This window comes from Chamaea fasciata, unplaced genomic scaffold, assembly GCF_029207755.1.
Source record: "Chamaea fasciata isolate MVZ Bird 193981 ecotype frontalis unplaced genomic scaffold, bChaFas1.0.hap1 SCAF_2, whole genome shotgun sequence".
In the NCBI taxonomy this organism is placed as follows: Eukaryota; Metazoa; Chordata; class Aves; order Passeriformes; family Sylviidae; genus Chamaea; species Chamaea fasciata.
In genome coordinates this window covers 52,336,152-52,362,143 of record NW_027094087.1, presented here as the reverse complement: position 1 = coordinate 52,362,143, position 25,992 = coordinate 52,336,152, and the positions used below count along the sequence as shown (strand labels likewise).

General features: G+C 44.1%; 1 protein-coding gene across 1 annotated transcript; it reads right to left on the bottom strand.

Moving 5' to 3' along the window:
- Positions 1-25,644, bottom strand: TMEM272 (transmembrane protein 272). Its single transcript, XM_066176108.1, has 5 exons — positions 25,373-25,644; positions 21,804-21,883; positions 14,654-14,713; positions 8,228-8,310; positions 1-5,097 (listed from the first exon to the last, which is right to left on the bottom strand). The coding sequence occupies exons 2-5, from the start codon at positions 21,859-21,861 to the stop codon at positions 4,735-4,737; spliced, it is 564 nt and encodes a 187-aa protein (XP_066032205.1). The 5' UTR covers positions 21,862-21,883; positions 25,373-25,644; the 3' UTR covers positions 1-4,734.
- Between the last annotated feature and the right edge of the window lie 348 nt (positions 25,645-25,992).

The following is a 25,992-nucleotide window of genomic DNA, read 5'->3' as shown; positions in this document are numbered from 1 at the left end:
TTATGCACTTACACTCATTTTTATTCAAATGGGACATTTGGTAGAAATTCAGTGTTACAAACACATACACATGATTTCTCAGAATTCATACAATTTGTTCAGAAACCTTGCAATACGACACTGTTCTTTTCAGCAATTTCCTTGTACTATACAATATCAGATGGCACTTGCCAGCCTTTTTATTTTCCCTCAAGTACTGTGCGTTCTAAAAACATTTTCTGTTTCCTCCTATGGCTAATACCTGTGGGACTTGCATCTACTCCAGCAGTGAACAGAAAGCTGAAGAAACCTATGCCAACAAACAACAGTTTAAAATTGCAGTCCTGATGTAACAATCTTTTCTATGTTATATGTAGAACATACAAGGCTCCTTGTTGTGATATAAAGTCCCTATAAACTAGAATTTGGAGAAAATTAATTATCTGAGAAAAGATTCAAGATAACTTACAGAAACTGGTCTTGTTTAAAATGTTGTACAATATATATGAGTTATCATCAGTTAAATCTTTGTAGCCCTTTACTTGTAAAGTCAAAGCATTTAGGATCTTTTACACCAACTGTTCCTATTTCAGGATCTGGGACATTTGAAACAGCTCTTGGCATAAAGAAGCAGAAGCTATTCTAGGTTATTTTTTTTTTCTGCACAGTTACCTTGTAGTTTTAAAGTCTGATGTCTTGGGACCTCATAAAGCTCAGAGCAAGTGCTCTGTGAGAGAAATCATCTTCTCTGACAGCACAACGTTCTGGTTTCCAGTCCTGAGAAGATGAGGTCTGTGATATGTCTGATGCTCTTCTTTTCTCTCTTCTTTGGGCCAGCAGGTAGGAGCTGTCTGTGTTCAAAATCTGGAGTGAAGGATTGCTTGTCTGTCTCCTGCTTCTAAAATAGCTGTGGAAAGCTACTCTCTAGAGCTTTGGAATCTTATGCCTATTGCTAAAGAAGGTGGAGTAGTGGGAGGACAAATATACTGTGGGCAAGAAACTGTAATAAGTGTAACTTATTTCATGGCTCCTGACAGTGCACTTTTATGTATGTGTATAGAGTCAGTGTGTGCGTACAGAATTGGCTTTGGGTCTTCATATTATTAGATTTCTGTAGTACTCACTTTCTGTAGTAGCAGTGAGCAGGCTGTGTAATCCATTGTAATAATGTAATTTTTTTCCTTTAAATACTGGAAATAGACCTTTCCTTCTCAAGAAGGGGAGATGATTTAACTGAAACAGAGCTGGTTTCCTGCATTGTAGACAACATTGAGTGCATAATAATTAGCTTAAGGGTGTATTTTGTTCAGTTTTTCCATAGACATTTGTATTACTGTGGGAAGAAAATGAACATTTTCAATTTGTAATTTTAGTCTAGTGGCAAAATTCAAATTAAACATTTTAAGTTGTAGAGTGTATTTTCAGCTGCTTGGCGTTTGGGCTGTAATGACTTAATTCCCCCACAGCTGTTTGCTGAGGAGCCACGACTACTTCTGCAAGGATTAAGCATTTGTCTGGGACACCATTAGTTTGTGCCAGTTCAAAATGATGCTGCTTTCAAGTTAAGGTGCTGTGGCCCATGCACATGTTCATAGCTTGCCCCTAAGTGAGATAAAGTATCTTCAGTAAACTACTTTCATTTAGGTTTGAGTGCTTCATTTAGTCACTGGGTCAACTTGAGAGAAACTATGCAGCTGCTGGTGGGTCAGAAGAGTCACTGTAACTCAGGTGTGTCTAATCACATAGACCAGGTGTCCCTGCTCCAGTCCTACAGGATTCCAGTCTGCTGAAAGTGCAGAAGGCATGCTTAGATCCCTTTGGGCACAGAATTGATGGCTCCAACAGTTTTGGAGGTGTTGATGTTCTCACTTGTATGTGCCATAGCATATTGATGTACACAAGGTAAAGGTAAATACTATCAATGCAGAATTTTTTTCTCTTGGTTGTAGCAGAGTGTTTTGCTTACTTTGTATAACTTCAGAATATTTCACAGATGTCTTTTGCCTCATTAATTCCACCTCTCTAATTTTGTGTTTGTACCAACCAGATACTGAACACTAACACAGTGACTAGGCAGCACTTTCCCAAGATGTCAGTGGATGCACTGGGTTCTCATATCTGAAGAATTAATCCTCCATGTCAGACTGTAGAGAATCAGTCAGTCTTAGCCTCCTGTGAATGAGGCATAGGCCTCAGGTTTACTGTTGTGTGGCTGAGGTTTGGCAAATCATTGCACATCTGCTGAGCTGCTGTAACCATGCTCACAAAAGCACACAGCAAACACAAGGCAATGTCACTTTACATCTCTTCTCCTCTGGGCTGAACTAAAATCTCCTCTTATTTCCTCTGATAGGAGGACATCATCACTTGCTGTGAGGTCACTGGAATCAATTCAGACTTAAATCAGGAGTATTAGTCCTTAATTCCTGGTGATTAAGAATGATTCTAGGAGCATTTTGCAAGAACAGGGAAGTTTGTACTGGAGCCCCGTGGGTGGAGCTACTTTCTTGTTAAATTTCTTTTGCATTATCAGTGGAGTATAATTTTCAACTGAGTTTTATGCCTGTTCCAAGCTTCTGGGTAAAGTTCCCGTGTAATGATAAACATCACGTTTGAGTGATGGATGGAGTTATGCCTTCTCATAGGCAATTTCTTAAACATTTTGGGTTCTTAACAAATAAAAGATGCTCTCCACTGAAGGTAAAATCCTGTAGATCAGTTCAAAACTGAACCCTGAAATCCAGAAGCCCAAGTGGTGAGCCATTGTAGTGTTTGTAGTGGGAAAGAGGAATTCTAGCATTTCACCACTGGCAGCAGTTTTGTTTCAGAAAAGTGAGGGGCAATGGAGAGCATGTGGTGGAGCAGCTCTTTGGGAAAGAGCCAGTGATTTTTCCCAGATCTAATCTGAGGCCCACAAATAAAAGGAAAGATTTCCATTGGTCACATTTCCCTGCATACAACTGTGCATGGCCTAAGTCAGCCAGCAGTATTGGTAATACTTCTTCCACGGATTTCTGAATGGGGCAGCCTGGCTGTGACCTCTCCTGAATGGATGCTGCAGAGCAGGAGAATGGTTTATTTCCAGAGAACTAATCTTAGAAAGAAGTAGGATAAAGATGAAACAATCTGACATGAGGGCAGTGTCAGTGTACCATTCTTGAATCTAGGGCCCGATTAAAAATCTTTGTAAACCAAATGCTTACTTATCTATACAATAGCTGGTGAGATAAATGTTTGTGTTTGAAGAGAGGTGGTTCCCACAGATGTTACATTGCTTTCAGCCTTAGTCTCAGGAAGGATGGTTGAGCAGATCCTGTTCAGCTGTGGCATATTGTTGAGCTCTTTTACACATCTCACCCTTTCCCAGACATTTTATAACCCTTTTGACTTTCTCTAAAGCACAGATTTTAGCTGTGTGAGTTTTAACAGACAAAATACACAAAACACACATCTTTTTCCTGTGCCTTGGGCCTCATCTAGAGGGCAGCCCCTCCATTTTGACCACATTAACGTAAGTGCATAAGAGCAAAAGCAGAAAGAGCACTTTCACACTGTTTTTGTCAGCACATGAAAAAACAATCTACCAGGACCACTTCTGGGGTTGTTCCATTACATGTCACAAAAAAATTGTCTCTGTGCATGCTGGTGCTTTTAATGCTGCTGCTGCTGACTAAAAAGCTGTTTGCATTACATCTGTCCATTAAGTACAGATTTCCATATGTACAGCACCAAAGTTAACAAATCAAATGTACACTCACACCACAACCAGAGAACTGCTGCAGTGAACACATCTGCCTGAAATTCTCACATCCCCACCCATGTCTTGTTGTTGTGGCTTATATTCAAAATGCCAAGGTAACATCATCAGTTTTTCTATGAACTTGGTCACAATGGTTTGACAGTTGTCTTTGTGTTATTGTGGTACTGATGAATTACTGCTGTAGAAAAAGTGTATCCCCTGACGGGTGAATGCTGAGCCCTGGTTGAAGCACTGACCTGATGCTCAATAGCTCAGTTCCTTCTTCTGCCAAAGACTTGCAAAGCAGGCTTGGCTCAGTTTGGATGTATTGGATATATATATGGATGTAGTCATACTGTCTAGTTTAACCACAAAGTTTGATATAGATGCCCCCTAGTCCAAGTTCAGAAGAGACCTGAGGGCCATGTTCAGGCTGCCTTTTATACATGCTGGTATTGCTATCACAGCTACTTGCAGGCCAGTCTGACCGTGGCCTGAATAGCTCTCTAGTGAGCATCTCAGTTACTGTCAGAGTCCATGTGCTATGCAAAGTGGCCTGAATACAACCCTTTGTCTCAGCTCCCTCATCTATAATGCAGGGACAGTGACAAACCTCAGCAAGACTGTGGGGAGATGTTCAGATCTCAGTGAAGAGGACAACATGGCTACTTTTATAGGCAAAGATCTACTGTGCTATATACAACGTACGGGGGACCTGGTTTTAGAGGAGTTTGCCATCTTCAAGAGCTCGCTCCTGATAAAACATCCAGAGTTAAAAAAGGGATGTAGAAGTTAGCAGGAGTACACCCTGGCACCTGCAGCAGCATTTTTGCGTAGACTATGCTGTGTTCCAGCATAGCTATTTCCAGATGGCACTGTATTTTATAATTTCCTCTTGAAGTTGACTGCAATCACACATATATATCGTACAACAAAGATGTACACAAGGGTGAATTATTGCCTGTCCTTTGTTGTACACGCTTTCCCAAACATCTGGAGATTTATTTATGTAGCCTTTAGTCTTCCTCAGAAGAGAATCTTTGCCTGGAAAAACAGTATATGCAGCAGCTACAGAAGATAAGGAGAAACAGAACAGTATGGCTAATAATGAGAACACCAACAGCAAAAATGTACAGGGTTTTGTCACAGTAATCCTGAGGCTGATGAAAAGGTGGGATGAAATTTGGCAGATACACAGAAAAAACCCAATAGTTCCCAAGAATGAACCAGAGAAAGAGGAAAAGGCTGAGGGTTAGATGGATGTAGTACTTGTGAGCATTCTGCCTCCAGGGATACTCGTCGTCATCATCATCATCAATCACAACAGACTTGGAAAGCAGCTGCCTCATCCTGGTTGAGTCGTACAGCAGGAGAGTCACCTGGAGACATTGGGGGAGAAAAGGGAATAGGTAAAGTGGCTACAGAGAGTCTGAACACCTTCTGGTCACTGCCAGTCTTTGAGTCAAATAAAATTGGGTGCGGGAAAATAGTGTAAGAGAAAGCTAAGGAGCCACAAATGAGGCAGGTACTGCAGGACAATAATGCATTTTTCCTTGGAGGTTACTCAGCAGTGGGGGGCATACATTGGAAAAGAATTATTGATGGAAAGGCATGAGAACAGATTGTGGAGGGAGAATGCAGCAGCTCCCACGCTGGAGACTTTTAAGAACCGATTAGAGTAACTGCTAAATTACTTAAGTAGTGTAGTTCCTGCCTTGTAGTGGGTAGATTTTTCTCTTCTAACTCTATTTTTCCATGGTTATAAAGTTGAATCAGCTTATATCAAATGATGAAGCATATAGACTATGACTTAAACCTCAAAGAAATTGCTTTAGATACTTGCAATGTACTGTTGTCAAATTTTCTTCAATTAAGTGCCATTTTCTCAGATTGCCTTGTTCCTGCCTTCAGTCAAAACTAGCAGAGAAATATGTGGATTACCATGATGCCAGGTGGTTAGGAAGGTCTGGTATACAAGGAAATGCAGTGGGACTCATCACTGATGCCTGGATTTCTCATTTAGTCTTGGCAATACAAAGAACAAAGGTAGATTCACTGGGGGTCTTGGTCATGTTCTCTTTCACAGAGTTATAATCTGTGCTCCTTTATCTGCTTGAAATGAAAGAGAAGAGCACCCCTCATTTTACACTCTTCTTTCCCCAGAACACTGGCCGAGGAAAACCTGTTGAGGTATATATTTTGGTTTTATTCCATGTGCCCCATTTTCAATAGGAAAAGCTTAGCAAGAGAATCCAGAGTTTTCTCTTATTCTTACTCTTCCCTGTAAAACTGTTTGATTATATACAGATGATTAAATATTTCTTCACAAAAACAACTGGTTTTCCAGCCCAGATGTTGGTACCAGTTTTTGAGAAACACAGTTTAAAGTCCCAGCACCAACACGGCACAAAAAATGGTGTTTCCACTGATGTCTCACATCCAGCTGAACACTCAAAGTGACAGGCTTCCTCAAACTATCATCTTCTCATAGGAACATTTATTTTACACAGACTTGTGAGACACAGGAGGGATAAACCTGCCTGGCCAGTGGCTCTGAGGTTTTTGCATGGGGGTGCCTGTGGCTGGACGTGAAGCCTGCTGCAGTCCATTTAGCATTCAGCTCAGCACTCAGGTTCTATGAAGCTCAGCAGTTAGAATGGGATTAAAGGACAGATGAGTATTGGGTTTGAGGCAGTCAGAGAAACCTTCCAGGTAGATTTATGAATCTCAACTGCATCTAAGTAGTTCACGGAAAGTGCATTTAATTCTTATGGATATTGCCTTGCCAAGCGTGATTGAAGAAATTGCTGGCAGTCGCTCACATTGTTACTAGCTGCTGAATATACATTTATGGAGCAGCATGGCATGAATTCAACAGGCCTTTCTGGGTGCTCTAGAATGGTTCAGTTACAGTGAACAGTTACCATTGCATTTTAAAAGACTGGAGGTGGTAAAGAAATAGATGAGGAGCCTACAGACTGCAGAGCTCTGTGCCAGAATGACTTGCCATTAGATGATGTCCATCCCAGGACAGCATCTGTTCAGACTTCATCCTGCACCCATTCTCGGACCTTTTAACTTTCAGAGCTCAAGCGAGTGCTCTGCTCAATGTAGTCAGTGCAGTCCAGTGAACAGAACAGAGGGCAGAGTTCAGATAGGCAAGAGACTTGAATTTGGTGGCAGACCAGGCGCTGAGATGACACGTGAGTAAAGCTAATCAAGTTCTGACCAAATGCATTGCCAAACTGCAAAATAAGCAGTCCTGCTGTCAACTGAAGCAAAATTCAAACCATTATTTGACATCAGCATGAATTTTAACTGATCTATTTGCCACCTTATTTATAGTGAGAAAAACTCACTTTAAACCAGAAATAGCTAAGAACCAGTCAACATTTTTTATGAAAGCTTCAATCCCCTAGCCTCAAAAATTCCTTTCAGTTCTGCTCTAATCTTTTATAACTATTATTAACTTAACCTTTGATTATACAGATAAGTCCACTGGTGTGATCGAATGACTAAACATTGCCAGTAGAAGTCACAACATAGCAATTTCCTTGTAACAGGATGAAGCACTTTCTCTTTTTTTTCTCCATTTTCTTATTTACTGACCAAAGGTCCTTGGAGGGCATGATTCATATCCCAGTGATGTACTGTGGTTTGGCTGGGTTACCACTGTGAAAGAGTGCAGTGAATGCAGAGACCTGCAGAGGAGTATTCTTTCCCCTTTCTTTCAGTCCTGGCAAAGAAAACAGACTAGAAATGTTGTGGCAAGGCTCTTCGTGCTCCCCAGCAGCCAGTTAACACTGTCTGCAAAGGGACTGTCAGAACAGGGTGGACCCTTTAGAGTCAATGCAGAGTTATAGCTTTATAGTGGCCAGGGTTTATCACAGGTATGAGGGTGTCTCTACTTGTCAAACTGCCAGATGGTGTCTCAGCGAAGATATAAGTGAGCACAGTCCACTAGAAGACAGGTAGTTGTGGTTAGAAAATGCTGCATCTAGATTAATAACACCTGCTGTGTTGCAGGGATATATTTACTTTGGAAGGAAGTGATTCTGCTGCAGTCATATACTTCTGGCCAGGTCAGAGTGGGAGTAAATTGAACTTGTGAAGGACTATGTACAAACACAAATGGTTTTGTAGTATTCCCCAGCAAGGAGAGTAACTTAACTTCTTGTCCTGTCTATATGAAAGTGACAGAGAAAGATTTGACATGCTTGGAGGATTGCTTGTGGGAAAAGGACCCCGTTTATCACAGGCATCCTGTTAAGTAGTCGTTTCCCTTAGTAGAGATTCTAGCACAGATGCTGTGATGCAGGAGAAAGTCACACCACAACGTGTGGGACAATGCTGAGCACCTTTCGGTGCTTTTGGTGCTGGAACAAGCACAGTCCAATCCTGGTAGCTCTCCAGTACTGGGTGCATGTGGCTGCAGCTCTCATTATGTCTTAACTAGCAAGTCAAAGTCGAGTCACACAAAATATTTTTCACATACAGAAGGCACATTACCTTTAAGCTGCCAATCACACCACCCACCAACAGATATAAGGGAATCAGTGGCTGAACTGGGCAGTCTTCCAAAAACTTCATTCCTGAATGGCAAAAATGAATGTTTGTTATCTCAAGTGACCAGATATTGCAATAAGCTGTACAGTGAAAACTATAGATGCTGTAAGTGAAGTGTAGTGCTTACACCCAAGACTTGTATCCTGTATCTGTTGAAATGGGGGCTGAATTAAAAAGGCTTTGCACCTCCCACTACAGGAGTAAGGGCCATGAACAAGCAAAAGGCAGAAGAAAGAAGAGAGAGAGCAAAGGCAAACATAACATTATTATTTTCTGGAATTACTGATTGGAGTCATATATAGAGGTCATTAACTTCAGCCACGGCTCTTTGTTAAATGAACCACTGACTAAGCTGGACAGGAAATTTTCATCAGTGGTAGAAAATTCACTGAAAATCAAAACTATGAAAAGAAGGAATTCTGATAAGCTTCCCCAGGATTTTCCTGCTCATTAGTTCCTATGAGTGTGGCATGTTCCTGAGTCAGATGCCTGGAAGCTTGGGAGCCAATACCCATGGGAGCACCTGGAACCGTTTTTGCTTTCCAGGCAGCTGATCGGGAGCTGTAGAAACTCAAGTTTCCAAGCTGTTTGGGTTACTAGAGGATAAAAGAATTGGTTGTTATGGAGCTGGGGACCCTGGCAACCCTCAAATCTACTGCAAGAAAGGGAAAGCTGGGTAAGTTTTCAGGAAGAGAGTGTATGGCTGTGTGAGGATGTTGTTGGCAATAGAGACTGAAGCGTGTGGTACAGGTCTGTGGCAGTGAAACGCATCTGTCCCAATATAGATGTCTGCAATGCAGGCAGCCATATGTGAACTAATTTTCTACACTCTGTAGTCAATAGGGAGAAATGGGCTCTTGTAAAATTCAATTCATTTACCCTAAGATTGGCATTTGAAATGGGTCAGGTGAATTGGTCCCTGAAAGCACTTCTGTCTCTCCACGGCTATACAAGGAATCCAGACAGCCAGTTGTAGATACCTATAAGAAGTTAGCTGGGGTGAATCTCCCACCCAAGTCTCTTACCCAATGGCATCTTCAGAAATTTTAAACAGTTCATTACACTGTAATTTTATTGGTGTTGATCCCAAGTTTCAGGGCTTTGACTGATCAGTTACACAGGGTAGAAAGGATTTTCTGTTTTCTTCTTGCTATATAAATAGTTTTCAAGGAGATATTCTGACTTTTCTCTGAATAATTAGAGTTACCTAGTTGCAGGATACCAGAAGGAATGTGCTGGCCTTAGTGCTAAACATCTCTCAGGTGGGATGTCCTACCTCCATTTTCAGAACTACACTGACTAGGAGGAATTAGGAAAGAAGTACCAGTGGGCTTTGGTTTGGTGGGGTTTTTTGTTGTTTTGGGGGGGTTGGCATTTTGCTTGGTTTTTCTTTTCTGTGGCTGTAATCCTCTTTAGCTTGTCAATTTGCCCACCAAATCCATGCTGTTGCTGGTCCAGAATATTGCTGATGTCCTGAACCTCTCCTGCACTCTTTGCATGGCATAGTACAGGTGTTCTGGATTGTGGTTGCTTGCTACAGGTCTGACTTTTGTCACAGGACACAGAACAGTGTTTCATGGTCTGCAGTACTGTGACTTACAGCCCTGTGTGTAAGGGCTGTAGAGTCCAGTAGACTCTTCTATACTAAGTATTTATTTCCAACCTTTGTATAAATGAAAAAGGCTGTGCTTAGATGGATTCGGACTCTCTCCTCTTTCATTCTTATTACAAAGCTGTAATGTTTTTGTCCATTTTGCCACTATGTAACACTGAGACCTGCTCCGACTCCCAGATTTACAGGAGTGGGCAGCAAGGAAATTGTCACAAATTGTATCATGTTCATGAGGAAGCTGCTGACAAGGTTTCCAGAGTTCTTGGCCATCTAATAGCTTGCCACAAAAGCAGCTGGCCAGGGATCACTGGGAATATACTTCAGTTGAGGAACCTAGGCAATTTCTATTTCCAGTATGTTAACTGAGATTTTAATTTGAAGGAAAAAACGGAGAAAAAAATGCCTTTTTTTTTTTTTTCTCATGCAGCTATGATTCTCTTTCCCAGACAAATCTATTATGGAATCCTTTCATATATATAACATGGCATTAGTTAGTCTTGGGAAGGATTTGAGTGACTGACAGCGGCACTCTGTAGGTTTTGGGAGAATACTGCAGACAGATATGACAGCAAAAGAGTAGGTCAAAGCAGGTGATACAGTAGTAACTTTAAAAATACACACCAAGGTCTGAATAGGAAATAGGGACCTACAGATGACAGATGGGCACTGGTATTTGTTACAGTGAAATCAGTGAATGTGCCAATCAGTTCTCACACAGAATGTGTTTGGTTTATCTGGGAGCACCAAAACTACTAGGAAAGCAGCAGTGCTAGCTCTTCTTTCCCATAAGCAACAGATATATTCTCCTTTGACTGCTGGAGACGGGATGTATGGACCATGAGAGATCAAAGGTCTGCTTCTACTGCAGTGCTCCCTGCAAGCTGGAGCAATCTGTGGTTCAGAGTGAAAAGCAATTGAGCCTGACCACAACACAGATCAGCACAGAAGTACAAATTAATGAACCAAAGACCTTTGCAAGATCAGACAAAGCCTGAACAGCATCCAAAGTGAAAAAAAAAAAAAAAAAAAAGAGATGGCGGGCTTGGGAAAGCAGAGGTACTTGCACATTTTACCTCTTGACTACCACAGAACAACACTGCAGTGTCATCTTGGACATCGGGTCTAGCAAGTGGAAAGAGCACTTGTGAGCAAACAGGACATGAGCTTCTCTAAGGGACCATTTGGGGCAGTGCTCTGGCATGGCCCACAAAGGATTGCTACCAAGTGTCCACTCATGATTATCCATGATATAAGGGGTCAGGACAAATGAAAATCAATACTGCACTGGCCTCTTTTTAGCTGCTTTATTCTTCTCAGCTGAAAATGTCTGAAGTACATCCACAGGAAAGGAAGGCTGCTGTATAGCAATGCTGATCCGCTGTTTGGTGCCCACTCCATGACTTTTTTCCTAATGGGAGGGCAGAGACCACAACATGCCTGGCCATTTTCAGGTGCTCCTCGTGGATGGCTGCAGCTGTCATCACTTAGCACAGACCTCAATCAAGCCCTGACTGTGGGCCTTACACTTGCATCTAGGTGCTGCAGGGAATTTATCTCAAAGTAATTTCTTTTGGGCACCATTTCATCAGAAAGCATATCAGCAAAGCAGAGGACTGGCTGAAGGACTGTGATGCAAGGAAAGATTGTGTTAAACAACAACTACTGAAGCACAAGACTGGTTCCCATGTAAAGGCACAGAGTATGAGAATAGGCTTCAGACAATTCTCAGGAGCATTTGAGATTTGAGGAATTATTTGGTGTTACAAGTGTGAGAAGTAGTATAGGGTTAAATTTGAACAGGAGACAATTTAGACTGCTTATTTAAAAAAAAAAACAACCCATGTCGTCAGCTTTCAAATGTGATTTAGCTACCCTTGGGGAATTCTGTATATAAAGGTTCTCTGGATGACATACAAGAATGGGTTATTGAGAGTAATCCTTCACTGTCCTGGGAACTAAAAAAAATTTAAATAAATCTCTATAACTTTGGAGTTTTTAGTGAAAAGAGGGATCTTCTCTGCCAGTAAGAGTGAAAAAGCTGCTAAACAATCTATGGCTTAAATGATGTCACAAGTCTGCAGCTTGGAAAGTATGCTGAGTCCTTTTCATGTATCTTGAATTATACTGTGATTTATAGCATTATCAAATTTTAAGTGGATAATGTTAGCATGTTATTCTTACCAGGGCTGCCTGTTGTTCATCTCTGAGTTTTAACAAGTAGTTTTTCTCACCGTTTTCCTCTGTAGGAAGCAAGAGCCAAAACAACTGGAGGCACATCAGCAAGTTTTTTTCTGAGATCATGGTGACAGAATATTATCAGAAAATCATAGGGGTTTGCTTGAAAACTAAATATCTGCATTTTCCTTGACATTTCATTTTCCTAAAAATGCCTTTGCTGATATGGAGCTGCAGGAAACCAATATCCCCTGACAACACTATATTACAGTGACATTATCTCTTAATGTCAGTAAATTGTGGGGGGGAAAAAGGGTTCTGTATCTGATGCAGGAGATATCCAGAGCTCCAGGCTAATATTTTGCCATAGACTTTCCACTTCTCACTGATCTTAAAGATACTGTGAAATATTGCTGGGAAATTATATCTATAAGTGGTCAGATTCCAGACCTGGATTCATTTCCAGAAGGCAGAATGTCAATATGCATGGAAGCCGTGCCACATTTTGTATTATACCTTCCCATCCCTATTTCACAGTTCAGGCATATTCAGCCTGGGGAAAAGCTAAGGCTAGAATCTTCTTAAGGGATAAGTAGCAATCTTAAGTCATGGATAAGTATAAGAGCAGAAGTGTTGAGATGTAACAGTTCAGTCCATTTCCCTGTTGGTCCCTAATCCCTCATTAGAACTGCCTAATTCCTGATTAGGACATCCTAATCGGAATCCCACCATAGTCCCATCATCAGTGGTACTTTGAAAGCCCCAGATTAAGGGAATAGCACCAACCTTTAGCTGTGGGTTTGGATAACTGTCCATGCCAATGGGCCAGGTGTTCAATTGCCTTAAAAGTCACCTCATCTCAAGGCAGGCACTTAAGAGAAGGTGTGGGAATTTCACTGTCAGGAACGTCCATTTCCCTTAACAGCCTGCAAGGACAACACGCGGCACCCAGCCTGGCTGTGGATGCACACAGTCCGAGTCTAGGTGGGATGCAGCTTGCCCTCAGCATCTGCATGTAAAGTTCCTTTGGACCAGCTTTCATGAATAACCTGGCACATGGTGAAGAGCTCCTTAAAGACAAGGGCTCTTGAGGACTTTGAATTCAAAGTGATCTGGATACACTGGAAAAAGGCATTCAGAATCCACGAGATGAAACCTGATAGGGCCAAACACTGCGTGCAGGGGAGGAAATGTCAATGTAAATAAAAAATGAGATATGTCTGGTAGGGAGCAGCGCTGCCAAAAACCATCTGGACTTACAGTGTGCCATAAACTAAATTGGAGGAAATGGGTTGGTGCAGAGAGACCATGTTTCATTTTGAGGTGTGTTTACAGAAATCCTGCATGTTAAACAGAGGAGCTAATTACTCTGCACTGCCCATTCCTCAGGTCTCAGCTGGAAGCATGTGTTACGTCTTTCTCTTTTTTATAAGGAAAAATACTTGCATTGGCCAGAGGTCAAAGGAGGGAGGGAAAAAAAAAAAAGAAAAAAAAAAAAAGAAAAAAAAAAGAAGAAAAAAAAAAGAAGAAAAAAAAGCAAGCTACAGAAACAGTGACCTGTGAGGTCAGGATGAAAGAATTAGGTTTTTAAGACCTCTGGGAAAACAAAAGAGAAGATGGAGCAGGGTTATAATAGCAGCCTTCAAAACAGTTCAAAGCATCTTTTGAGTAGGACAGTGACCAATATGTTTTTGTGACCACAGTGAGCAGAACAGGCTGTAATCTGTTTTATTTGCCATAGGGAAGATTTAGATTGGATATGGGGAAAAATATTTTGTCTTTGAGAGCAATAAAATGTTGAAACAGCCTCCTTGGGAAGCCATGGAATTTCCTTGAGCAAGGGCAAGTCAGACATCTGTCAGGGATGCCGTGAGCATGCAAGCCTGTCTGAAAGCAGAGGTGGACTGGTGTCTCTACTGATGTTTCTCAAGTGGGGTTCACAATCCATATGGAGGATGTGAAAGGCCCAAAGGGAGCAATGAAGTGTTAAAGAAAAAAAAAATATGTTAATGGTAAGGCAAAGGTGATGCTTAAGAAAAGAGGGGCCTTACGCAGTTTAAAAATATATAAAATTCTGCAGCTCAAAGGATTCTCCTTTGTTAAATATTTGATCTTGAAATGCTACTCACAAATCCAGCCTTCGAGGGGTTATACATACACAGATCAGCCAAAAACCAGGTCTGGCTTTCAAAAAGGTAGAGAAATAGCAGCCTACAGCATCTCTTTTTCCCTTCCAGCACTATGCTTCTACCATTTTTTGCAGTGTAGTTAATAAAGAGGGATCCTGAGTAATGAAATTTTCTCATGTGTCAGATTCGGAGCTTCCTCCCACAGACAAAGCTGGGCTTAGAGGTAAAACACACTGGAGGTGTTGTTAAGATAAACAGGGTTAGAATTCAAGTACTCCTTCCTCCCTGATATGGAGTGTGGGCTGAGATTCTGTCTGAAGCTGAAGTGCCAAGACAGAGGTTTAACAGTCGGAAACTCTGAATTTTCCAGCTCCTTTCTTCCACCAGATATGTTAACCTGCCACACAGTGCCAGGAAGTTTCTATTTTCAATTTACAGTAGTAGTCAACTTACCTATAAAAGTCATGGACAGTGGTAAGGCAAGGAAAGCAAGGAGCCCAAATATAAAGCATGCTGTGAAAGAGAAAAGAAGGACAGTGTTATTTGGGCTAGCATTTCCATCCAGTTCTTTACAGATGCTCTGTATCCACACAGTTGTGTAGGAAGAAATGCAGTGCACTTGATGGGGTGGGAATATTACCTCTGGGGTGCAGCATTTGCCATGATGGGACCATCACATGTCCCAGGGTGCACTGAGAGACACAAACTGCTTTTGCAGCTACTACTTGCAGCTTGTCTTATTGCAAGGGCAAGGAGTCATCCACTGCTGCCTTATCCTGCATCCTTTTCAGAGGCTCTGCCAGGCTACTTTGCAGTAACAAGTAATTTTGCATCAGCTAATCCATGGCAACTGATGAGCCGTATCTGTTTGCTAAGCAAATAGCAGCTGTAATGCCATTTCACTTAGTTTTCACTGATAGCTAAATAAACTGTCTTTATCACAGAAGTGAGTGGTTTCTGGCTGGTCTAACTCCCCGACCCAGCTTAGCTCATGAGCGCAAAGGCAGCAGCCGTGCTGCAAGGAATGGGATTTGTCATTGGAATAGGTCAGCTGAAGCTGTGTGGAAGGATGCTCTTAGGGGTGCATAGACTGTCCCTACAGGTGAGTACACCTGAGGTGCTTACTTACTCCCTAGAGAGTTGCTGGTGTATCTGAGCCCTGATATTTTCCCTGCACAGCAGGGTGCTGCAGAGGATGAATGCTTACCTTCACGGGAGGTGAGGGACACTAGTGTCAAGCACAGTGTGAGCAGCTTGTCTCACAAGAGCTGTCACCTCTGTGCCTAATCACGAACACTTGGCTACATTAAAGTGAAACTCTGCCCTGCCAAATGAGAGTAAAATATAATGAGGACATTCTGTGGCAAGTGTCCCTGCAGAGCCCTTCCAGAAACAGCTCAGGCTGCAAGTGGATGCCTAAGGTGCCCAGGCGCAGGTGGGCATAGATTGCAGAGGGGCTGAGAAGAGCGCGGATAAGAAAAGGAGTAGGATGTCTCCTTGAATGCTTGCAAAAAAAGATCTTGGAGCAAGTATTTGGAATTGGATTGGAACCAGCCCTTTCCCTGGGAACTGCAACCTCTGCAAGGTGCATGATGTCCCCCTGGCCGTGCAGGAGCAGGGACACTGCCAGCACCCTGCGGACAGTGCCACTCTGGGAAATTCTGCAGCACTGCCCAAATATCACCCTCAGACTGCCTTAGAGAAAAAGGGCCGCATCATCACTGCCTCTGTTGTACAGAAGGAGAAACAGAGAGAACATAGGAGCAGCATCAAAATTCAGAGCAGATGCACCAGGCTTCCTGACTCGCCGGCACTTTTCATGGGAACACACCATCCCCCACATACTGCTTGTGTTTTCTCCACAGAGAACCAGGATCTTACACTTCAGCGCTTGAGAGACATCTTTCTCAGAAGCAGCATGTTTGTTATCTCTATGAACTGGGAGAGACTGAGAGCATTTTGAGCTGAAGAAAACACTTCTCTTCCTTTGTGCTGCCCCCTCCTCCTTTCCCTGCCGGCCAGTCTCCCTCCCTCTCTCTCTCTCTCTCTCATTTTTGCTCAGACTCCTATCTCTTGAGTGCTGCACAGTACAGAAATTCTTCCTCTGCTTGAATATTGTCCTGCACTTGACTAAGCTCTTTCAACAACTGACAGCCTCTCATTAGAACAACTCAGCCTCCCTTTTCCCCACAGGTCACATTTTGTGCTTGCTCCTCTTGCTCTTAAGTTATCTAGACTATTCTTTCATATTAAGAAGTGATGGTATTAGAAATGAGTTGGGCTTCCAACATCATTTGCAGGCAAACAGTGCCCACAGGCTGGGTAATTCATTTATCTGGTGCCCAAAGGGGTGCAGCTCAGGTCTGCAGGCATTGCAGCGACTGCCTGGTCATGCCACAAGCCCTGTCACTGCAGCGCAGCCCTCGTAGCGACGTCAGCCCTCTGCCTGTGGTTTCGTGGTGCCTCCTGCCCCTGCCCTTGCCGCACGGGAGGTGCTCAGGAGCCCGGGAGGAGGCATCGCGTCATTTGTTAGTTGTGCAGCGCCTGTTCTGCACTGTGACCCCGGGGAGGGACGCTGCAGTAAGTTCTAAAGAAGGCTCAGGGGGCTCATGTGCAAGTGAGGCTGCACATCTGGCACACAGGTGTCCGTGTCTGCTTGTGCCTGACATCTACCCAACAGCCCGATTTTGGAGGGGAGAAATGGGAGGTAGAGACCACGCGGAGCTCAAGAGAAAAAGATAATGGTTCATTAGTTCCGCTCCCAAAGCAGTCGCTGGGAATGTATTTACTCATTATCTCCTCATTCAGCTACAGCCTCTTAGGTCTCGAATTGGAGGGGCAGATGCATAGTCTGGGAAGGCTTCCAGATCCATGTTTAACAGAGTGAGACTCTTCAACAATTGCCTACACAACTGGCAGGGCTCTGGAGCCACTCTCAGTGTCGCTAGCAACACTGGAGACTGATTTTCCCTAAAGGTGTGGGGGTTTCACAGAAATGCTGCTCAGCGGGGTTACAGCATTCTTCGCCTGGGTTTGTCTGGGCTGTGCTGCCCCGCTCTGGTCCGAAGACAAATTGCTCCAGAAAATGGTACTTGCCGCAGGGTAGCACAGCTCAGCAGAGAGGACCCTGCTGTGCAGGCGGGTCCATGTGTGGGGCTTGTGGTATTTTTATGTCGCCTCACCGGCTGGCTGTTCAGAGAAGCCCCTGGCGCCATTCCTGGGACAGGTAGCAAAAAAGGGCTGGTAGTCTCTAAAAACAAAACACCACTAGGGAAGTGTTTCCAAGCATGTCTCGGAAGGGTATCTGTTCCATGAAGCTGGTGCCAGGGCATCAAGCAGGAGAACTCACTGCTCTGCACTAGCAGGGCAGCGCCTGCTGGGGCACTGGTGAAATCCAGTTGTGGGATCCTAATGTGCCAGGAGATGGATGAAGGGAAGAGCTCGTGCCTGGGATCACAACAGAGGAAGAAGAGAACAGCTGGCTGAATATCTCGCACATCCCTTGTGGTCACAAAAATTAGATCAGTGAGCGCAGGTTTTGTGTCTCCTGCCCAGCAGTACAGTCAGCTGGTATAAATCTGCTGCTTGGCTGAGTTCCTCTTGCCAGGATTTCCCCACAGAAGTAAATGCACTTGAGATCACTGTTGACACTTGGTCTGTATGTCCTGGTCTCTCTTCTGTCTGATGTCTGAGCCCTTGCATCATCCACAGCCATGTCCCTGCACTGCAGCTCTCCTCCAGTCCTCTGCCACTCCCTTGTTGTGCCTGGCCTCAGGACACACAGCCTGTTGCCCTCTGGCATTTGCTTGGGATCTGGAGGCAGTATTGGAGGTGACACAAATTCACCCATGGGCTCCTCAGACTTTATTTTGCTGCCACGAGTTTTTCAAGCATTTGGAAGTTTCAGATCAGCTCAGGCTGTCCCTATTTGCTTTGAAGAGAGAGAAAAGTTTCTTTCTTTTCAGGTAAGAGTCTTCACAGGATTTTCAAAAGCGATGTATGAATACAAATCTCAATCTACCTACTCTCCTCAGAAGTATGCTAATACAGCTGTAGTGCAAGCTGTTCAGTAGAATGACAAGCTCTCTGATAATAAATACAGTAATAAATGAAGTGTTGGTTACATTACCATCACTCCCAAGTGCTGTTTGTTCTGTAGCTTGTCAGGTTCTGGATAAAAAAGGAATTTAATTTTTTTTTTCATGAGATTCTACCAGCTTCCAAACAAATTCTGCAGTTACCCCAGGATTTATCTGCATCAATAATCTGAGGAGCAAAACTCTGTGAAAATTCACAGTATGCCCTTTGGACACCCTTTGGGAATGCTGCTCTGAAGGGGCCTGACTCCCCAGCAGTCTGGGTGTTAAAAAATTTGGGTCAAATTCAGTTGGCAGGGCCCCACGCCTGCTGATGCCCTGAGGCAGATGCAGATGGTAGTGCAGTAGCTTAGCAAGCAGTGTCACAGTGTGCTGCACTGCAGCATGGGTGGTGTAACAGGCTGCAGTGCAGATGGGGAGCAGGTATTTTCATCCATGTTTTATTCCTTCGCGGTATCTGCAGGCATCCCCTGCAATACTGATTGGAGTACACTTGGAGAAAAGAAAGAATGCAGCCTGTGAGGGTGTCGTGGTGGCAAAGAAAGTCTTGACAGATCTTTCTGAGGAAGTAGCCCCAGTAAGGTTGTATGTTTTACAGGCCAGGGATGAATCTGCCCTTGATTTTGATAGCTGTGGATACTGGCTGTCCTTCTGTGCTTTCAAGTCACAGGAAAATGTCACTATCTCAGATGGGATATGCAGAAAAGATTTGAATGAAGTAAGATGAAGGAAAGGAATTAAATATGTTCAGCTTGGCCAGCCACCACCAAATGAGAAAATAACAGCAAGGTTTGAGCACTCAAAACCAGAACTGTGAGTGATCCAAAGAGTAGAGACATGAGATATCCTTGACCAAAACCAAAGACTGTTCTGTTCATGCGGCTAAATGCCATAGCAAGGAGATACATTGATGGACTAGTCTCTGGGGATGAATGGCAAGAATCCCTCCCTGGTGTGATTTAATCCCTTGACCAAACTGGATACTCAGAAGCTGCAGGATTCAGGGTAAGGAACAGCCAGTCCCATGGAGGCCTCTAGTTCCAGTGCAAAGCCACCATTTGAGGCAGGGGAAGTGTGAGAAAGCTGATCAAATCCCAACTCAGGGCCACCAGCTGTTTGCTGTATTCCATCACTCTTTGCTTAGGCAAGGTTGGATTACTGCAAAATAGAACTTTGGTACACAGATATCAGCATTGCATCACCTAAAATTTATGTCCTAGGTGTGGGTGCTTTGGGGATTGAGCAATATTGCAGAATGTCTAGCCTGAATTTTATATTATGCCTCTGGATACTGAACTACAGTTATGCCATGGTCTAAATTCTGGACTTGGACCCATGTGAATAATTTCCAGAAGTAATTTTAAAACAATATTTAGGCATTACATATAGAGCCATATAGTTTGCTTTGCAGTATACCCAGGCTAGTGGATTCCTCTTTTTTATTTTGGTCAGTAAATTGAAGACTGAACTTAAATTGCTACACCAAGAATGAAAAGATGCTCCACAGGTGCAGGTGGGTAGGCTCTTGGGAGTTCTTTAAATACCAGGAGACCAAAGGTAAAAATGTGGGGTTTTGCTGAAAAGCTCTTTGAAAAATATATACAGAATGATGAGGAAAATGAAATTAAGCATTACTGAACTTCATGAGGGCTTGCATTTTAATTAATATCAAATAATTTTTGGATGCACTAGCTGATCCATAGCTAAAGCTGAACTTATGTTGAACTTAAACATGATAAGAACCTGAAGATACTTTTCTGGGATGGTATTTCTGAGTTCCTTACTCATGGGTAACTTTTCAGGTACTCAAGAGGGTGCTTCTGGTGTAGAAGAGCTTAGGTGAGATCAGAACTAATCCCAAACATTAAAAAAAATCAGAAGGATTAATTATTTTCTGTCATCATTGAAGTTCCAGTGGTAAATTAATAACAGGGAGTGGTAACATTTTGCTTGTAGACACTAGGAACAAAAACTGGAGAAAATACCACTTTTGACTTTTTAAAATTGTGATATTCACCAGTGGGTACAAATCCCCCCTGCATGTCCTTTTTGCAGGATGTGAGGCATCCCACAGGGACCAGCTGGATCCCAATTCCACTCCCAGGCACTTGTCAGGGTGTAATGAGAGTGCCACACGCTCTGCACCCCTTGTTTTCCATCACTCCCCATCCCTCCTTTTCCCTAGGGCAATGACGAGCATGAAAAAATGGGCCAGAAAATATCCCCTCCTTCCCTACATGTGCCAGGTTTCTGCAGGGAGGCCTGGATTGAGCTTTCTGTCCCTTTGGCCTAATTTTCTCTGCCAGGTTGTAAGGCAGCAAGGAGTTGAGGGGTTTAATCATTAATAAAAGTTTATTCTGAACTTTGAGAGCCTTTCAAGCAAAGCAAAGAGCAGGAATATAGAAGACCCCAAGGTAACACCCTAGACTGGCAAATGCAGCAATCAGTGTGGGTAAAGTATCAATATCAATGACTGGTCAAGGGTTTTGCTGCTTCTTGTATTTGAATAGAATAAGAAATTGCTACTGCCTAGAAGCGAAAGCAAAAGGCACTTGCAACTCAGAGTGAAAAGAAGATGCAGTCAGCAGGAGTAAGCTGCATTAAAACCCATGCATTTTAACCTCCTGCTGAGGACACTGCTTCCCTGATCTTACAAAACCCCACCTCTGAAGTGTATTTCTCCTGTGCCTCTGTGCAACTTCCAGAGCCTCAGCCCAGGTCAACTTTCTGCTGTGTTGCTCCTCGGAGAGCAAGAACTAGCCTGTTCAACCAGCTGTCAGCTCATTACAGCCCACTGTGTCCTCCACCCTGGGTGGGAAGAACCAGTTGCTTTAGAGCCTGAGCAAGCCCAGGCTGTCATGCAAAGAATCTCTGTCCAGATAACTGGTGCTTCCCAGCCACAGCAAGGGGCTGCTTATGGGGGATACCTGCAGTGGCTCTTGTGCCAGGGTGCAGGCAAGCAGAGGGAAGAATAACCTGTCCCAAATCTCACTGGAAAGGGGTGAAAGGGGGGATATTCCTGCCCATATTCTGTCCCCAGACTTGGTCCCTGTGCCATCATCCAGGCTGGCAGCAGTTTTTCTAGGCAGGAATTGCTCTTAGGAGAGTTTGTTCCCAGGCTGGCTGTGCTGCTCTTCACAAGGTGATTTTCCCTGTGGATGCTTCTGCTGCACATTGTGTAAGGTAGCACTTCAAAGAGGAGGCAAACACATTATTTTGCTTAGGCTGTCTGTTACAGCCCATATTTAGGTACACAGTGGTGTTTGCATTTGTTTGAAATTTTGTGCTGGTTGCTATACTTCAAATACTGCAAAAGCTGCTACAGGCAGCTGCTGTTAGGGTAGAGTTACTATTGCACATTCCATGAGCACCCAAAATTGTCTAGGAAAGGAAACTTCAGTGGAAGATTCAGGTGGGACTTGGTACCATCATGATTCCTTTATACACCTGGCTTAGCAACAGGGCTGCTAAAATATGTGAGGCAATTACTACCAGAACTGCCTTACCATTGCTGGCAATTTTAGAAATGCACCGGTGGCAGGCTTTCTCCAGGCCAGCAGCCATGGTGGTGAGTCTTTTGGGGTGCCTGTGGAGACAGAAAAATTAGTATGGCTATGAGAACTGTCTTTACCTTACTAAGTAGCTTGACTCAGGGTACTCACACATGCTGGCAGGCTTTCGCTACCCTCAAAAACTCCAAGCACGCACAAACGCAGCTAGCAGCATGGCATACCCAGAGGCAGGTATGCCTTCCAGCAGCTCCAGGCTTGCCTGCTGGTGATGATGCTCGAGCTCTGGGGTCTCTGGGAGGCTGGAGGAGAAGTATTGATGCCGTCATCCTGAAAACTGTGAAAGGTTCTGTCTTCACTTTGATTGGGTTTTGGGCAGAACAAAGAGTATTTAACTGTTTTGAGAAAACGCAGGGAAACAGGTGTGGTTTGCTACACAAACCTCAGGAAGAATTAACTATTGAGCAAAAATGAATTAAAGAAAAAAAAAAGTGAGAGGATGAAAAGAGTTTTAAGGTCAAGGAGGATTCTGAAGAAGAATATGGAATAAAAACTGCAAACCACAGGGAGCCCAGAACAACACGCCTTTGACAGAAAAGTAGCTGAATTAGAAAGTAGCTCCTTGTAAAGAAGAATTTTTACAAGGTGGCAGTGAGGGATGAGCAAGCAGCCAGGCATCCAAGGTCGGGCCTCAGACAGCACCAGACAGTTAAGTAGCATCCCGCATCAATGGGATTGTGGAAAGCTCACACACACACACACACACACACACACACACACACTCTCTCTCTCTCTCTCTCCAAGCCTCAGCTTCTGGCCAGGGTCACCACAAGTCTGGCACCACCAGCAACTGTGTGACAGAGGAAGGTGTGTGTGGAGGAGGCCAGGATAAGGGAAGCCACATTCCTGCACCTACCTCAAAATAGCCTCTAGATTTTTTTAATGGTTAAAGAGCAGTATTTTAAGCTTAGCCTCATTGTGTTCTAAGTTGAAATCCACCCTAGGGATTTCTTGTGCAGTGCTGTGTCCAGCTTGGCCCAGAGCCTACTACGGACCACAGGGTCCCAGGCATGTGTGGAAGATAAAGACAGACTTGTTCAAGCAGCTGATCCATGCCCATACCCCCCTCCAAAGTCTGTCCAAGCCCACTAGTCATGGCTGAGCAGAGGAGGCTGTTTCCAAGCCCAGACAGGACCCTCTGCAGCTGTGGGAAAGGGGATGGGGTTTGCTCCTTGCACAATGGCATTGCAGATTCTGTTTCCTGGCAGTTAATAGAGGCGGGTGGGGTTTTACCTGTGGGTGAGTGACCAAGCAAGGGTCAGGGACTGAGGCATTCACAGACATCCCACCAGGTCAGTAACCCTTGCAGGTAGCAGCCAGCCACCGACATACACATCCAGGTTTCCAGTGTGCCTGATCTCATCAGATGTCTCATGGAATTTAGCTCTCCTTTTCCAGCTCTCATCTTCATATCCCAGAGGACATCTCTATCAGTACTGAACCATGGACTGGAATGGAAATTTCGTATGAGTGCCTGACCTCTGGTGAGTGCATGTGTCTCATACCAGCCATCAAACTTTCTCCAGCAGAACAAATACTGTGCCTATGGGCTGCAACTACTGCTGAGCATTTCAAAGAAAAAAAATAATCACTGTTGCATGCTCAGGGAAAACAGAAAGGAGGAAGGGAAACCGGTACTTTTCCCAACCAAATGACACATTAAGAGTTTCAGTGCAGGTTTGTTTCTAGAAGGTGCACAAACAGGCATTCATTTTGAGTCTGGCAATGGCTGCTAACAGAGGTGTTCTAAATTACACAGAGATCAGGAATATTAATCTTTATGTAAATGTTTATGACTAAAATTACTTTTATAGCAGCAACTCTACAGAAACTATTTATCAATCCAATGCCATATTAAAAATCAGTTAAATGTCAAATTATCTTAAGCAGAATTTATCGTGGCTAGGAATGCTGTATTTCCTTAAGCAGAGGGTAAAACGGATGTTTTGGCTTTATTTACTGCTCTTTTACACTAAAAGAAAAAAAAAAGACAAACTGAAGGAGGATTCGGTATCTGGAAGCATGTCACCACCTAGTGACGGAGCCCAGAAGTGGCCGTAACTCTGTGTGTGCAGTTTTAACAGGTGAGATAAAGAAATTTCATGATGGCTGCGCACAGAGTGCGTTCACACAAGGACACAACACGCACAACTACCAGGTAATGGTTTCAGTTCTCCCTCGGACGCTGGCTTGGACTTTTCCAGGACTGACAAATCCCTCAGAGAAGTCACTGTATTTGCCAGATAAAAAGTTGTTGCCCCTTTCCCCCACACCTTTGGTGATTCTGCGGAAGCTGCTGCCGGCGTTGAGGATGAATTATTTTCTTTTGTGCCAATGCATGAGGGTGCTAAAGTGCAATTCAGCAGCCAGGCAGCTGCAGAATTGTTTTGTTTCCCAGCTGAAACAGGGAAATTGTCACTGAAACTCGTAGGAAACTGAAATTAGCACAGCACAAAGACTAGTGGCATACACAATGCCTCCTCCCAGTTTGATAGTGAGTTGGGAAAACATATGAAATATGATATGAAAAACATAAAACCCAGCCAGGAAAAAAAAAGTTTAAAGATCAAAGCCAACTTCTGGACCTCCTCCTATCAGCCCTTCCCTGAGTTTGTTTCCCCAGTGGAAAGGGACCTGCCCTTGGGTTAAAAGGGCCAACAAGCAGCGGGGACAAGTCTTTGAACCCCTTGCAGGGGGCTGGAGCCTCTTCATACAGCTGCTTTCCAGGGTGGCAGGTTGCAAGTGAGCCATGCTAGAGTCACAGCAGCCCTGTGCCTCTTTCAGGCTGTCCAATACTCCTCACTGAGTGCCCTCACTGGTCGGCAGCCAGACTTGCCCACCCAGAACACATGCTGTGTCTCACATTACTGCCTCCTCTTGTAACTCAGTTCCTTCTCCTTTACAAGCAGCAGTGATAAGTGAGTGTAGCTCAGACCCTCCAGCCTGTTTCCTTTGTTATTTTAGCTAGTTTTAGCTTTAAACAATTTTTCTGGTCATTATTCTCACCCTAAATATTTAGGTAATAGGAGTCAAAAGAAGGTGAGCACTGACTGACTGGTGCATGCCTGACCTACAGCAAAGCCAAAAGACAGCTTCGGGCTGGCCCCACCATGTGTCAGTCCAAACGAGAGCCATGTCCACATTTGTACTGTGGTGTTCAGACTTTTCAAATTGAGCTCTTCTCTCTCCCAGATACAGGTGCCCCACTCTGCGCTGGTGGACACGGCGGGCAGAATTGGTGGGGCTTCCTAAGATCTCAGTTCCCACTTGATGGCTTCTGACTGCCAGGGGGTCACTGCCTGGGACACAGGACATACACATGGGCCAGCAAACCCCTCCGGAGCAAGGGCTCTTCTTTAAGGACTGCTACAGGGAATGATTTCTTTTTATTTTTCTGAAATATTCAGAGCAAAGTCCTCTTCCAAGTGCGGTTCCTAACAAACCACACAGCCCCACACTGGCCTTTATGCCAGCACGTTGTCCGCTTCCCAGCAAACCCCTCTTACCTGAGAGTGCTGTGGGTGCCAAATCCCTTCACCTGCACGTGTTGGAGATGGGGCAGAGGAACGGCAAAATCCAGTCTTCAGTGGAAGCCAGCTGGGAGAGCGCTCTGCGGTGGGACCCCAGAGCTCTGCCCGGCTCCCTGGGACTCTGCTCGGGGGCGGTGAGGCACGGAGGGGGGGCTTGGTGGCTTTTATTCCTCCTGGCCTCCCGCTCTCACAGCTCTCGACGGCAGCACCGTGGGAGCTGTGGGATGCGGGAGCTCTTGCTGGCGGAGCCCATCCTCATTAGTTTCCCACTCCCACGGCTGGCTGGAGCCACAGCCCACCTTGTGCCGTTTCAGGGTGACAGCAGGGGGAAGCAAAGGACCCCACAGAACTGTGACTGTACAGAAAGGGGGGAAAAAACCCAACAGATTCCTTTTGCTAAGTCTTTTCTTTTCGAGAGGAAAAAAAAATTATTTATTCAGAAATTAGTAGAAAGTGGTAAGTACTTGGTTTGTTCTTCATGCAGTTCCCCCCCCTTTCCCCATCAATGCAGCTGATAGAGCTCTTTGCAGACTGGCACATGTATCACCTTAGCTGTTGGCTCGTTTATGTCTTGTGTCACCCTGGCAGAGGTCTAT